The 14,806-nt window shown below is 36.0% G+C and overlaps 1 protein-coding gene across 1 annotated transcript in view; it reads left to right on the top strand.

Moving 5' to 3' along the window:
• Positions 1-13,477, top strand: part of LOC116678937 (protein broad-minded-like) — a gene marked incomplete at its 5' end in the record, with an annotated part of 30,075 nt that extends 16,598 nt beyond the window's left edge. The window contains 4 exons of the mRNA XM_032508671.1: positions 241-356; positions 2,279-2,433; positions 4,043-4,183; positions 13,221-13,477. Coding sequence (XP_032364562.1) covers positions 241-356; positions 2,279-2,433; positions 4,043-4,183; positions 13,221-13,451 — 643 coding nt within the window. The remainder of the gene's footprint in view (positions 1-240; positions 357-2,278; positions 2,434-4,042; positions 4,184-13,220) is intronic.
• Between the last annotated feature and the right edge of the window lie 1,329 nt (positions 13,478-14,806).

The following is a 14,806-nucleotide window of genomic DNA, read 5'->3' on the forward strand; positions in this document are numbered from 1 at the left end:
ATCTTTGTTTTGGTTGTTTTGTATGTGTAAGCACAATGTGAGTAACGATGCTTCAAAGAAAAATTCCTCGTATGTGTCCTCAAACCTGGCAAATAAAGCTGATTCTGAATTTCCTTCACAATGTGCCAGACGACCTTTGGCTGTGATAAAATACCAAATATCCACTACAAACAAACCCATTAAGGATTGAAAGGAACATGTGAGATGGACAATATTTCTGTATTTGTCTTTTATCTACAGGTACGGCAGCTACCTCAAGCTTCTGACAGAAGATGCCGGTAACGAGCTGACGCTGCTGATGAAGCACATTAAGATCTTCCTCTCTACACAGAGAGTTAAAACGGCTTCAGAACTCAGTATCCTTCACACACTCCACATCTGCACTCATGATGAGTAACTTCAATTTAACCCCTGTGACATGTTGCGTATTTGTTGGGGCTACACAGTTTTTTTTTTTTTTATGTAATGAAATAATTTAAATAACTAACGTTTACCTAAATACTTTTGCAATCCAAAGGGAAACCAGGAAATGGGTTGTTAGTCTGTTTTGTAAAAACAAATACAAAGAAATACATGCATCTAAAGATGAGACACCCTGAATAAAATAACAAATTTTACAGTATAGTATAAAAAATAAAGAAAGCAGTAGGTTTAAGTTGGAGTGATGCTTTAATACTATTATATGCTTTAATACAATAGCTATTAGATTAGCTTATAGATGCCTGCAAATACTTATTAATACACACCAAAAGCAATAATACAGTCCCATATGGTGACATACTTAGGCTTTATCTCCATTTTTTAGACAATGTCTTTACTCTCAATCGTGTGTGTGTGTGTGTGTGTGTGTGTGTGTGTGGTGTGTGTGTGTGTGTGTGTGTGTGTGTGTGTGTGTGTGTGTGTGTGTGTGTGTGTGTGTGTGTGTGTGTGTGTGTGGTTAAAAACACTTCACTAGTTTCCCTTTGAGAGAGACAACGAGGGACTGATTGAGTGTCCATTTCTGTCTGATTAATGTAATTCAGATGATCTTACTCCTTCTGTGTCTCAGTGAACAGTTCAGCCTCTTTTTGTCCTAAACAACAAAGGACAGGCCTTCTCTCTCCTTTAGAAAGTTTCCTTTTTGCATGTGGACAATTGAACATGAAAACACCGAGTCGAGATAGTCTTCACAGATATTACACAGACATGTCTCCTGTAATACTTAGATCACGCTGACATTTCAGCTAATGTTAGATGGAAGTGAAGATCTTTTATGCTGATCCATTGTATGGTAATTTAGCTGCATGCAGATTTACCACAGTGTTTCTGAGTAGTGATAAGATTCAGAAGGCTTCACCAAGTTGTTGTTCAATATTTTTAGTTGGAGTAATGGTAGATCAAAATGTTTGTTTTTCTTTTCCAGGCTCTGCTTTATTTATAATTCTTTCTCATTCAAAAACATGTCTTGAAAGAGCGTACCACAAATAGTGTTTGTCTGTCAGTCAGTTTCAAAGAGCATAAAGTAGTGTGGGCGTGCTTTTTACTGAGGGCTGATTAAAGTGGTTAACTCATCCATGTTGCAATGTCCTCACATTTTGCCATTTACGCTGAAATGTGAGGACATTGTAATCTGATTAATTTATAAATAAAGCAAAATTTACATGCTAAAAATAACATTTTTATCCAGTGAACGTTGTAAGGGCAAAACGCATATTAAATCTTACTGCATCTGTGATACCTTAACAAAAGCTAAAGATTTACATTATGCATAGGCAATATATATATTTCAGCAGAAAGACACACAAATAGGACCTGTTGATAGCCTGGGGTTGTTTTTCTGGAGTTGAGTCAGATTGTGTTCTTACCTCTACTATTTGCTCCACAGTTCTCCTGGAACAGAACAAGACAGTTATTTGCTTCCAGCAAATGAAATTATAAAGTGTCTAAATGAAAATGAGCTTGAAGAGTAAATGCTCCAGAGCCCTTATGAACAACTTGAGAAAGCTCTGTTGTGTTGTCTGATTGTGGCGGTGTGACCCCGGAGTTTCGAATCATATTAGTTTGTATTCTCGTCATTGCTGGTTGTAATGTGGTGTTCAGAACGGAGCGCTGCCACCTGGGACACTTCGTAGGAAATGATTCATATTGGTTGGACATTTCACAGGATCCCTGCTTGACTCCTCATACACCAAAATCACACAGGGAAAAAACATGTTCCTTACTACTAGCCAGTTTAGTATTGCTGGGAGTCTGAGTATCTGTTCCATCAATCCTTTGGATCTTTAACTCTGCCCTTCAGTCACTCAGCAGGACGGTTACCCAGGCCATGACTGGCTGACCTCCACAGTGTTCCTCATCATGGCCGGAGACATGGAGCGCTCTCTGAGTTTGCTACTCAACCTGTCCTCTCTGCTTACTTCTGCATTCATCTGGCCAGCGAGGATACATGCCTCTGTGAGTATAACAGCAGTCAGACACAACTACAGTGCAGCTTATTCAAAGGTACAATAGTGAGGATTTGAACATGCAGTTATTTGCCATTTTAGAAGAATCAAATGGCAGCAAACCTGAAATTTGAAAGCCTCTATTTCACACTAGTCATGCATAAACCTACTAGCATTCTTCAGCTTTAATATATTGTGACCTGCTTGGTTTGTGAAGAGTTCATTCATAGTGCAGCAGCACAGGAGACAGTTTGAGATTGCTTTGAAAAGAAAAGTCACTTCATGTAAATGTGGGCTAAGAAGTGTTCATGTAAGTGCTAAATTAGCAAGAATAGAAAGGCTGGAACAGCTTTTTACATCTGCATGCAAGTGTGTAGGTGTTATTCATGCAACTGTTTTTGTTATAGTATAAAGGTTAAACCTGCTTCCTAATGGTTTTGAGGTCCGTCTCATCGAAGCACATCAACAATCGCAGCGAAGAAAACATTCATAAATAATAATGATGATGATGAAGCTTAACATTTTTCACGTAATGACTTTCACTTTGACTATTTTTGTTTTTCAACATGGTAAAAAACAAACAGGATGTTTTTTTAACTCATCTGACAAATGAAGACGAGTAGTGCTCGGAGGAAGACGACTGAAAGAGATGAATGAGGGGAAAAGGAGAAACAAAAGTGTATAAGAAATTCAAGGGAGCGGAAGAAGTCTAAAATGAAGTGGGGTTTTCAATCAGTGGAAATTGCAGGAGTGACATTTTGCTATCATTAATCCAACATCTGTCATCTTGTCTTCTCTCGTCGAAGTCAATACAGCTCAATTAGATTCGTCTGAACGTGTGTTACGTGCTCTGTGTGTCTGTAGCAGATGCCGTCGGTAAACTTCTCCACACAGCGGTTAGCCTCCAACTACTGAACGTGGTCGATTCTGTCAACATCACGGACAACAGAAAGGGCGCAAATAATTAAGAAGCAGCAGCAAGCTCAGGACGCAATGTTGTTTCCATTACTCAAAATAAAGAAGACTGTTTACATACAGTGAGGAAAATAAGTATTAACCTATTAACTTTTTTTCACCAAGCTGCTTGGACATGTCCCCGTAGTCCTGTCCAGCCTTGTGGAGGTGCACAAATTTTGTCTCTAGTGTCTTTGGACAGCTCTTTGGTCTTGGCCATGTTAGTAGTTGGATTCTTACCGATTGTATGGGGGGGACAGGTGTCTTTATGCAGCTAACAACCTCAAACAGGTGCATCTAATTTAGGATAATAAATGGAGTGGGGGGGGGGCATTTTGAAGGCAGACTAACAGGCCTTTGAGGGTCAGAGTTGTAGCTGATAGACAGGTGTTCAAATACTTATTTGAAGCTGTGTCATACAAATAAATAGTTAAAGAATCATACATTGTGATTTCTGGATTTATTTATTCTTTAGATTTTGTCTATCACAGTGGACATGCACCTACGGTGACAATTTCAGACCCTCCATGATTTCTAAGTGGGAGAACTTGCAAAATAGCAGGGTGTTCAAATACCTACTCACTGTATATAAAGCTTTACTTTAACACTGAAAAGTTTCTCAGACCAAGAGAGATAAAACAAACGGCTTTTGTTTGTGATGACAGGTCCATGTTCCTGTGGAAGTGGCTGAATCAGGAATCCCTCCAGTTTACTGGTGTACAGCTCACTACGTGGAGATGCTGCTGAAAGCTGAAGTTCCTCTGGTCCACTCCGCCTTCAGGATGTCTGGTTTTACCCCGTCACAGGTACGACCCGTAGAGACGGAGACAACCGGTTCACTCACAGTAAAGCAAACTAATGCAAAGGTGTCTTGAAGGAATAAAACATTGGACATTTTCTTATAAATGAATAGATGTTTCTCCAAGGTCACAAAATCATAGGATGTATGCAGTAACACATTTATGCAATGCTTGTGCCACAGATCATTTAATAGGCTATTTGACTTGTGTATTTATTCAAATCTTCTGTTTTTGAAGAGTTTGAGTTTCTCTTTGTAGCGCTCCCTTTGTCCAACTACAACACGGTGGCTATCACTGTTAATACCACTTTGAGGTTTAGTTCTTCTACTTAATTCATTACTTTGTGTGGGTGTTTAAAACAGATGTACTTTTTATTTGCTAAATATTTAAATTCACAGGAACACAGACAACTAAAGTCAGACGAACAAATGAAACTTTGCAGACAATAGTTTGTCCATCCAGTAGACATTGAGTTTAAATTAAATATTTAATTCTTACTTTTCTGTCTTTGGATTTTAATTTCCATTTCCCGAGCCCCTTTAATCATTAATCAATAAAGCCGCCTGTTTTCATTCACTCGGTCCCTAAACCCACAAAAAGTAATGCACTAGACTAGTTAATCGTTTTTAAAACCCACGTCATCATGAGCTAGGATGTGCAGCGCTGCCTCTACGGAGGAAGTATAAAGAACAACAGAGTCTTCGTAGGGAAGGTCAAACAGACAGACAGAAGGCTTTTCACTTCTTGTGTGAAAGCAAAAGTCAACGGTGACATACTTAACCCTCATGTTGTCCTTGGGTCAAATTTGACCCGTTTTCAGTTCTTTTCTTTTTTTGGGTCACAAAAAATGGGCCGTCAAAAATAACTTTTTGGACAAAAAACCTTTGGGGGGAAAAAAAAGCACAAAAAACACCCACAACATTGACAAAGGGACAAAATTGTTGGAAAAAGCAATGATAATGTTGGAAAAAAGTGACCAAAACGTTGTCTTTTCATGGTTGACGGGAAGACAACACAAGGGTTAAACTTGCTTTTCGTACGTAACTTGTGTTGCATATTTAACCACCATCTTTTCCTTAACCTAACCAAGTGGTTTTGTTGCCTAAACAGGTTCACCACAGCAGGGGCTTAGGCAGGTGCACTCTCGGCTCGTGTTGCTGCCCCCCCAGTTGCAGGATAACGCATGAAAACGTTTGCATAACTTTTCGTAAGATATCATCTGTTTGGTGCCAACAGTCGGCTGAATCTCTCAGCTCCTCTTCTCACTGGCGGCATTTTTAATTTTATTTTAATAATTTATTAGACAGGGACAGTGTTCATTAATTAACGTTGCTGTAAATGCACCAGAATTAGCCAAAAGGCTGTTTTTCATCCGTTGTCCCTGGACACATCTTAAAATTGTCTCTCTAAAATAACAAGAACAACAATAAGAAGATTACAGTCAACAATACAAATACAAACAGATGAAACTCTTTAAATCCCGTTGATAAATACAGTGTGCAAATGTAATACAGACATTAGGGAAAAAAGAAAAAAAAAAGATACTACACATAAACACAATAGAGACACAAGTGGCAGCACGGTTGCACATTTTCTTATTAATGTTGACATGTCTGATGACATGATATAGCGCCACTGATAAACACCTCTGCGTTTAGGGAGCTGACTGTGTTCAGCAGTTCCTTAAAGTCCAGTTTCTGCAGTTCAGACTGTTGCGTAACATCATCACGTGACCCAATATGCAGAATAACGTTCTTCACAGGTGGATGTGCTGCCACGATATCTGAGATTCTTTGGGTCAAGTCAGACACCGTGTCTTTGGGAAAACCGAGTATTTTGGTGTTTTATTACTGCTTTTTTAAATCTTTTATAGCAGAGTCACCCACAATCAGGGTTTGAGGCCCAGTTGTGAGCTTTTAGGATTCTCCATTAACGTACTCTTAATATACTGTCCTTACTACTGACGGAGAAAATGAAAAGAGGAACATAGTTTCGATTACATTGGCTTGATTTAAAATATACTGCGTAGACATTTCTTCCCCATAAACACCTAAAGAGTCAGCAGCTCATTTGTCGATGTTGTGGAATATTTCATAAATGATGTCAGCGAGAGACCCAAAACGGTGTTTAAAGCCTTTAGAAGCACATCTGCCGTGTGAATGACTTCCCTTTTTATCCTGCTTTGACTTCTCTTGACTTTGGAATACCAAAATGCAGTTTTGACATTGAATGGGTTTTACTTTTTTTTAAACAAAGCAGTTGAATATAAGTCAGATCTTTGCTCCTCTGCACTTGATTCTTTTGACACAGACTTTCTCTCAAACAACAAGGTAGAAAAAAAAAAGGTTTTTCACCTTGAATCCTCTTCCGTTTGATCCCGTCAGTGGTTGACATTTGAGGCTCACCTAATGTACAGCAGCAGGGGCGCTTATAAGACTCGCCGCATTTGCATCAAAGATCGAAACTCGCCGTCTCCCGGGCGGAGTAAAACGTTAACATTCAGCTCATCTCTTTGCTCTTCTAGGCGATAATGGGCACCGATTCTTCTGTCAGAGATGGAAATATCTATTCCAAAGGTTTGAGCGTTCAAAGCCCTTTGGAAGCAGCAGTGGCAAATAAAGCATTATGCACCTCTTGACATTTGTACAGTAGAGGTTGAGTGTGGATGCAAGAGTTGAAGATAAAATTCATCACCGCAACTAACAATTATTTTCATAATTAAATTATCTGCTGATTATGTTCTCGATATGTAAGTCCAAGGTGACATCTGTAATATAACCCCAAACTATTTAATTTACAATGATCTTAAATAGAGAATATACTTGAGTGGCTATGTGACTGTAGCGCAGCTTTAAATGTCCAGTGTGTAGGGTTTAGGGCGATCTCATTGGCAGAAATGAAATATTAACATTAATAGCTATAACTTCATCGGTGTATAATCACCTGAAGATGAGAATTGTTGTTTTTGTTACCTTAGAACTAGCTTTTAATATCTATATACGGAGCAAGTCCTTTTCCACTGAGTCTGCCACTGGGGATCAATAAAAAGTATAAATTACATTAAAGGTCATGGGTTTCATACACTTTCTGTAATAAAACATCTACAAGAAATAAATCCTATCAGATGGGTGCACCTTGGACAAAATCTTTTTAACCATCGTGTTGTCCTCGGGTCAAATTTGACCAATTTTCAGTATTTTTATCACAAAAAATGGGCATTCGAAATATGCGCTGAGAATGTCAAAAGTAGAAATATCAAATAACTTTGGAAAAAAAAAAAAAAAAAAAGAACCCCACAACATTGAAAAAGTGACAAAAATGTTGGAAAAAGCGATAACAATGTTTCATGGTTGACGGGAAGACAACACAAGGGTTAAATGGGGGTCCGTGGTCTGCTTCCTGTCAGTGTAGGGGTCCTTGACATTGAAAAGTTGAGTAAAAAATGGTCTAGACAACCAAAACAAACACTGGCTCTAAAGAGGTAAATTCCCACTGTACACGTCGGCAATCTCACTGTAGTACACGGTTGACTCTTGGTACAAGTTTCAGTTGGTTTCAATCCCCAACCTCCCCGCTAGATGCCACTAAATCCTACTCACTGAAACTTTGAAGCATCGGTATGTCAGGTAGTGACGACCGAATGAAGCTTCGTGAACCAGTGTCTTGATTTCCTGAGCCACTAGATGGCGCTCTCTGTTCAGCAATTGGTTGAGAACACGCTGAATTGCACCGCCTGCACTTTCTCTCAAAACCAGAAGCGCCATCTAGTGGGCTCAGAAAATAAAGACTCTGGTTCACGAAGCTTCATTTGGCCATCACTAACGTCATGGTAACAATAGCCACGAAATACTGCTCGGTAATACGCCAATATCAAGAGACGACTATGACATGGGAAAAGAATTCTAGTATTTTGTATGTATGTTGCAATATATCAAATGCATTCAAAATATATATTTATGAAACAAAAACTTCTTTAATTATTTTTTATAGCTTTTAATGTGTACAGCATTGGACAGAGAAGTCTTTAAAAAATGACATAACATAATAAGATAAAACGGAAAGTGACACTCAGAGGCAGACTGCGACATCTCGGTGAGTCGGCCAACGCGACCTGACCCGCTCAGATTTATAATAGCTCTGGAAGTTTACGGCAGAAGGAAAATGAGGTGAAAAATACAGTCGCACTCACCTTTGCACTCTCAGTTTAGCTCAAAGGAACATTAACAACAGAGAAAGGCACATTTCGCTGCTTTCCCCAAAAAAGAGCTGCTCTCGTGAGGACCTTTTGAAGGGATTCATAGTCACAGGAAGTGCCTTGCTCTATGTATACTTGTTTTTCTGCCTGAGGGTTTTAAAACAAGAGTCGTTCCCTGTTTTCATTACAACACGCAAATTAGGATGTCAGTATTTCCAAGAGTGTAGCTGAGGAGGGGGCGATAATAATCTAATATATGTTTATGGAGCGTAAGCGGAGCTTGTTTGTACGCTCGAGCAGACTTGTGTCGTTAGTCAACACAGTGGCTGATTATTGGCGTGACAATTAGAACGCAGTGGGTGCAGTTTGTTGTGTGTTTGGAAAAATTAGACATGAGGGTGTGATGCTCTGTAAGACTCTACTGATGTAGTCAAATCCTAATCAGGAACAGCGCAGGTCAACCCAAAAAAGAGGGTGGATTCATCGAACTATGACACAATTCTCACATGCTGCTTCCCATGCATGATATAAAGATGTCTTTGTGCATCTTTATAAGTCATTCTAACGTGGCTCTGGGAATGGTATCAATCACCAATTTGGTTCAGACTGGAATATCTCAACAGGTATCTGATAGACAATGAAATACAATGAAAATATGTACAAACATTCATGGTGAATGATACCTACTGACTTTGTTAAACCTCTGACTGTCCTTAAAGAACCACAATGAGGTTCACGTGTTTTTCTTTCTTTTGTAAGTCTCAACTACTTTTTTGACATACTATACTGTGACTTTTAATGACTTTTTTGACATACTATACCATCACTTTTAATGACTTTTTTGACATACTATACCATCACTTTTAATGACTATTTTGACATACTATACCATCACTTTTAATGACTATTTTGACATACTATACCATCACTTTTAATGACTTTTTTGACATACTATACCATCACTTTTAATGACTATTTTGACATACTATACCATCACTTTTAATGACTTTTTTTGACATACTATACTGTGACTTTTAATGACTTTTTTGACATACTATACCATCACTTTTAATGACTTTTTTGACATACTATACCATAACTTTTAATGACTATTTTGACATACTATACCATCACTTTTAATGACTTTTTTGACATACTATACCATCACTTTTAATGACTATTTTGACATACTATACCATCACTTTTAATGACTTTTTTGACATACTATACCATCACTTTTAATGACTATTTTGACATACTATACCATCACTTTTAATGACTTTTTTTGACATACTATACTGTGACTTTTAATGACTTTTTTGACATACTATACCATCACTTTTAATGACTTTTTTGACATACTATACCATCACTTTTAATGACTATTTTGACATACTATACCATCACTTTTAATGACTTTTTTTGACATACTATACTGTGACTTTTAATGACTTTTTTGACATACTATACCATCACTTTTAATGACTTTTTTGACATACTATACCATAACTTTTAATGACTATTTTGACATACTATACCATCACTTTTAATGACTTTTTTGACATACTATACCATCACTTTTAATGACTATTTTGACATACTATACCATCACTTTTAATGACTTTTTTGACATACTATACCATCACTTTTAATGACTATTTTGACATACTATACCATCACTTTTAATGACTTTTTTTGACATACTATACTGTGACTTTTAATGACTTTTTTGACATACTATACCATCACTTTTAATGACTTTTTTGACATACTATACCATAACTTTTAATGACTATTTTGACATACTATACCATCACTTTTAATGACTTTTTTGACATACTATACCATCACTTTTAATGACTATTTTGACATACTATACCATCACTTTTAATGACTTTTTTTGACATACTATACTGTGACTTTTAATGACTTTTTGACATACTATACCATCACTTTTAATGACTTTTTTGACATACTATACCATAACTTTTAATGACTATTTTGACATACTATACCATCACTTTTAATGACTTTTTTGACATACTATACCATCACTTTTAATGACTTTTTTTGACATACTATACTATAACTTTTTTTGACTTACTATACTGTGACTTTTAATGACTTTTTTGACATACTATACCATAACTTTTAATGACTATTTTGACATACTATACCATCACTTTTAATGACTTTTTTGACATACTATACCATCACTTTTAATGACTATTTTGACATACTATACCATCACTTTTAATGACTTTTTTTGACATACTATACTGTGACTTTTAATGACTTTTTTGACATACTATACCATCACTTTTAATGACTTTTTTGACATACTATACCATAACTTTTAATGACTATTTTGACATACTATACCATCACTTTTAATGACTTTTTTGACATACTATACCATCACTTTTAATGACTTTTTTTGACATACTATACTATAACTTTTTTTGACTTACTATACTGTGACTTTTAATGACTTTTTTGACATACTATACCATAACTTTTAATGACTTTTTTGACATACTATACCATAACTTTTAATGACTATTTTGACATACTATACCATCACTTTTAATGACTTTTTTGACATACTATACCATCACTTTTAATGACTATTTTGACATACTATACCATCACTTTTAATGACTTTTTTTGACATACTATACTGTGACTTTTAATGACTTTTTTGACATACTATACCATCACTTTTAATGACTTTTTGACATACTATACCATAACTTTTAATGACTATTTTGACATACTATACCATCACTTTTAATGACTTTTTGACATACTATACCATCACTTTAATGACTTTTTTTGAATACTATACTATAACTTTTTTGACTTACTATACTGTGACTTTTAATGACTTTTTTGACATACTATACCATAACTTTTATGACTTTTTTGACATACTATACCATAACTTTTAATGACTTTTTTGACATACTATACCATAACTTTTAATGACTTTTTTGACATACTATACCATCACTTTTTATGGTCGTACGCTCTACAAGGTGAGATATACTGTACCAAGACTTCTTGTGTTCAGTTTTATCCTCTTACTCTGCTATGACTTCTTTGGACTTTTTCGACATACCATACTATGACTTTTTCATGACTTTTAACGACATACTATAGTATGACTTTTTTGTACTTTTTCGACATACTATGTTGACTTTTTTGTACTTTTGACATATTATCCTATGATTTTTTATGACATACTATACACTTTTGTTTACATTTTTTGGCACACTATGACTTTATTTAACACGGTATACTAAGACTTTTGGACGTACTATATTACGACTATTTGTAGCATTTTTTCTACTGTAGATTTGTCCTTTTAATGGATCGGACAGTTGTAAACAGAAAAGTGTGGAGAGAGAGGGGAAGACTCAGGGCGGCAGCGGTAAGCACTGAGCCTCGGTACGTTGGCCGCATCCTCTACAATATGAGCTAAACTGTGACTTTTATCTAACATACAGTGCTATGACTTTTTATTTATTCTTTTACCATATGCTATTCTATGACCTTTTTTTGTCTTTTTTTGACATACATAAGACTTTTGACATATTTTGCTTTGACCTTTTTTCATTTTTACAACATACTGTGCTATGACTTTTTTTACATACTATAATATGATGTTTTTTCCGACATACTATGACTTTTTTGACATACTATATTATGACTTTTTATGACATACACGTTAGCTTTCAATGGATAAGACCATTGTAGGCAGGAAAGTGGAGAGAGAGAGAAAACTTGAAGGAAAGGGCCAAAGGTTATATTCAAACCCTGGGCCACTGCACGCTCTACAAGGTGAGCTATTGTAATACTTTTTCAACATGCTATACCTTTTTAAACTTTACTATAATTTCTTATGACTTTTTCATGACATACTTTGACTTTTTTTCAATGAAATTGTTAGGCCATCCTACACTGTACTAAGGCTCAGGCTGTGGGAAAGCAGCCTCCAGATTTAATTTGGTTGTCATTATGTCTCTTTCTTCAAATTGCCACTGCCACATCAGTTTTGAAATTACAAAATAAGATTTTTTTATGTAGAACAATATAATCACCTCTGTTTTTGCTGGCAGGAGCTCTGATGGCAACTTCTGCTGAGCTTGACTAATGCCTTTACAAATCAACCTCCATGTTTTAGTAGTGAACTTTCAGCCATGTTGCCGGCTGGACACAAATTAAAAACCAGGTGTGACGAGGCTACAGCCATAGCTCTCCTTCTCTTCAGCAGTGTGTATTGTTTTAATTAAAATCAAATCAAACACACGTATTGAGGGTTTGGTTACTCTGCTGTGTTAAGTCTCTCTGCTATTATTTTTATTACTGACTTCTGAGTATTTTTTCTCATTTGCACTGCTCTATCTTTAAAATTCTCTGCATGTACTTATTCACAATTCTTGGGTCAAAATTAACTGGTCTTGAAAATTTGTACTTTTTCATGGTTGTGTACGGATTTAAGTAAATGTAAAATGATATTTTGAGAAAACTTATTGGAACTGTGACATGCGAGCAATTTACGCAAACTCAAGCAGTTACATTTTGTTATACACAGTATTTCCCTTTGATAGACACTATATTTAAGAGAGCTATACAGATAAGAGATGAAACAGGATTCATTGATTGTCAGAAGCATTAAGCAGATCACTCATATTACAGTATAATTGGGCTCTTTTTTTGCTTGTTATTAAATATAAACTACTAACACTTGGGCACAGATGAATTTATAATATTCTGTTGACAGGATTATTCTCATCAACACGAACAATATCCTGGAAATCACAACCTGTGTCTCTCTCACCACAGATGTGCCTCCACTGGTTGACTCAGTGTTTCTGGAACTATCTGGACTGGACAGAGATCTGCCACTACGTCTCCACCTGCGTGGTGATGGGTCCCGACTACCAGGTGTACATGTGCGTGGCCATATTTAAACACCTGCAGCCAGACATCCTGCAGCGCACACAGTCCCAGGAGCTGCAGGTCTTCCTCAAGGTGAGATGGAGCATCAGTACCACAGTGCAGAATATTTTATAGACAGAACATCCGGTTTTACTACATTTGAAACTCATGCTATCCTTATGTATTGCAAAGTACAGGATGTATGTAACCGTGGTCAGAGAGAGGAACTTTAGATTAGATAGATTAGATTCAACTTTATTGTCATTACACATGTACAGGTACAAGGCAACGAAATGCAGTTTGGGTCTAACCAGAAGTGCAATAGCAGTAAGTGCAGGATATATACAATGGTTCCGGAAGTGCAAGACATGGATATGTAATGAATAAATATAGAAAAGAATACTATTATAAACAGAGTTTTACAGATGGGTTTGTCCTATGAATACAAAATATAGATAACAAGTATTGTGAGCAAGATTTACAGCTAGAAATTATGTGGATATTACTATAATTGCAAATGTTTACAGATATGTGCAAATAGCATAACATACTAATGGTTTACAGATTTTACAGGTGAGTATGTACTATAAATATATATATATATATATATATATATATATATATATATATACAGGCGGCTATTATTATTATTATAGACAGAATTGTTACAGATAGCTATAATAAGTTAGGCTAAAATGAGCAGTATAACAATGGTTTAAAGGTGGTACAGATAAAGTAAGTTTGGGCAGAAACTATCCGAATTAAAGTGCGGTGGAAAGTAATTGCATATTCCATATTAATGTAGGATCTCTAGTCCTTTAGTCTAAAGCAGTGTTGTTGAATCAGACTTATTTTCATTATTGAACAATCTGCCAAATACTTTGATTAATCAATTGATCCCGGTGTCCTAAAATAGAAAAAAAAGGCCCATTCTGATCTTCATGAGGCCAAATGTTTTGTTTTATATCCCAAAGACTAAAACTCAAGGATGTTGAAATTGCAAAGATAAGATTAGATAATACTTTTATTCATCCCACAGTGGGGAAATTCCCTTGTTACAACAGCAGCAGTTTCTACAGTAAAAGCAAAAAAAAAAAAAAAAACAAGTAAAACAAGGAGCAGAAGCTATAGACTGAATGTAAAGTGGCGTCAAATAAATAAGAAGAAGAATAATAAACAGAGAAAAGCAGAAATTCTTTCATTGGAGAAGTTGCAACCAGAATGGATCATAGTTTTCTTCTCTCTCGGTTCAGGGGTCGTTGTTCAAGTTTCAGGTGGCGAACTAGCACATTTGTTTTAACTTCCTTGGTTTTCTAGGTGTACTTCTTTAGCATCTCGCTCCCACACACTCTATGCACTTGGAATTTTGTACTTGACAAACACAAAAATTAAAACAGTTATCAAAATATAGTTGTTTGCTGATTTAATTGATTGGTTAATTGACCCAATATATTTTTAGTTAATAGTTTTGAAAAAAAAAAAAAAAAAGA

The sequence above is a fragment of the Etheostoma spectabile genome, unplaced genomic scaffold, assembly GCF_008692095.1.
Source record: "Etheostoma spectabile isolate EspeVRDwgs_2016 unplaced genomic scaffold, UIUC_Espe_1.0 scaffold00008738, whole genome shotgun sequence".
NCBI classification, from domain to species: domain Eukaryota; kingdom Metazoa; phylum Chordata; class Actinopteri; order Perciformes; family Percidae; genus Etheostoma; species Etheostoma spectabile.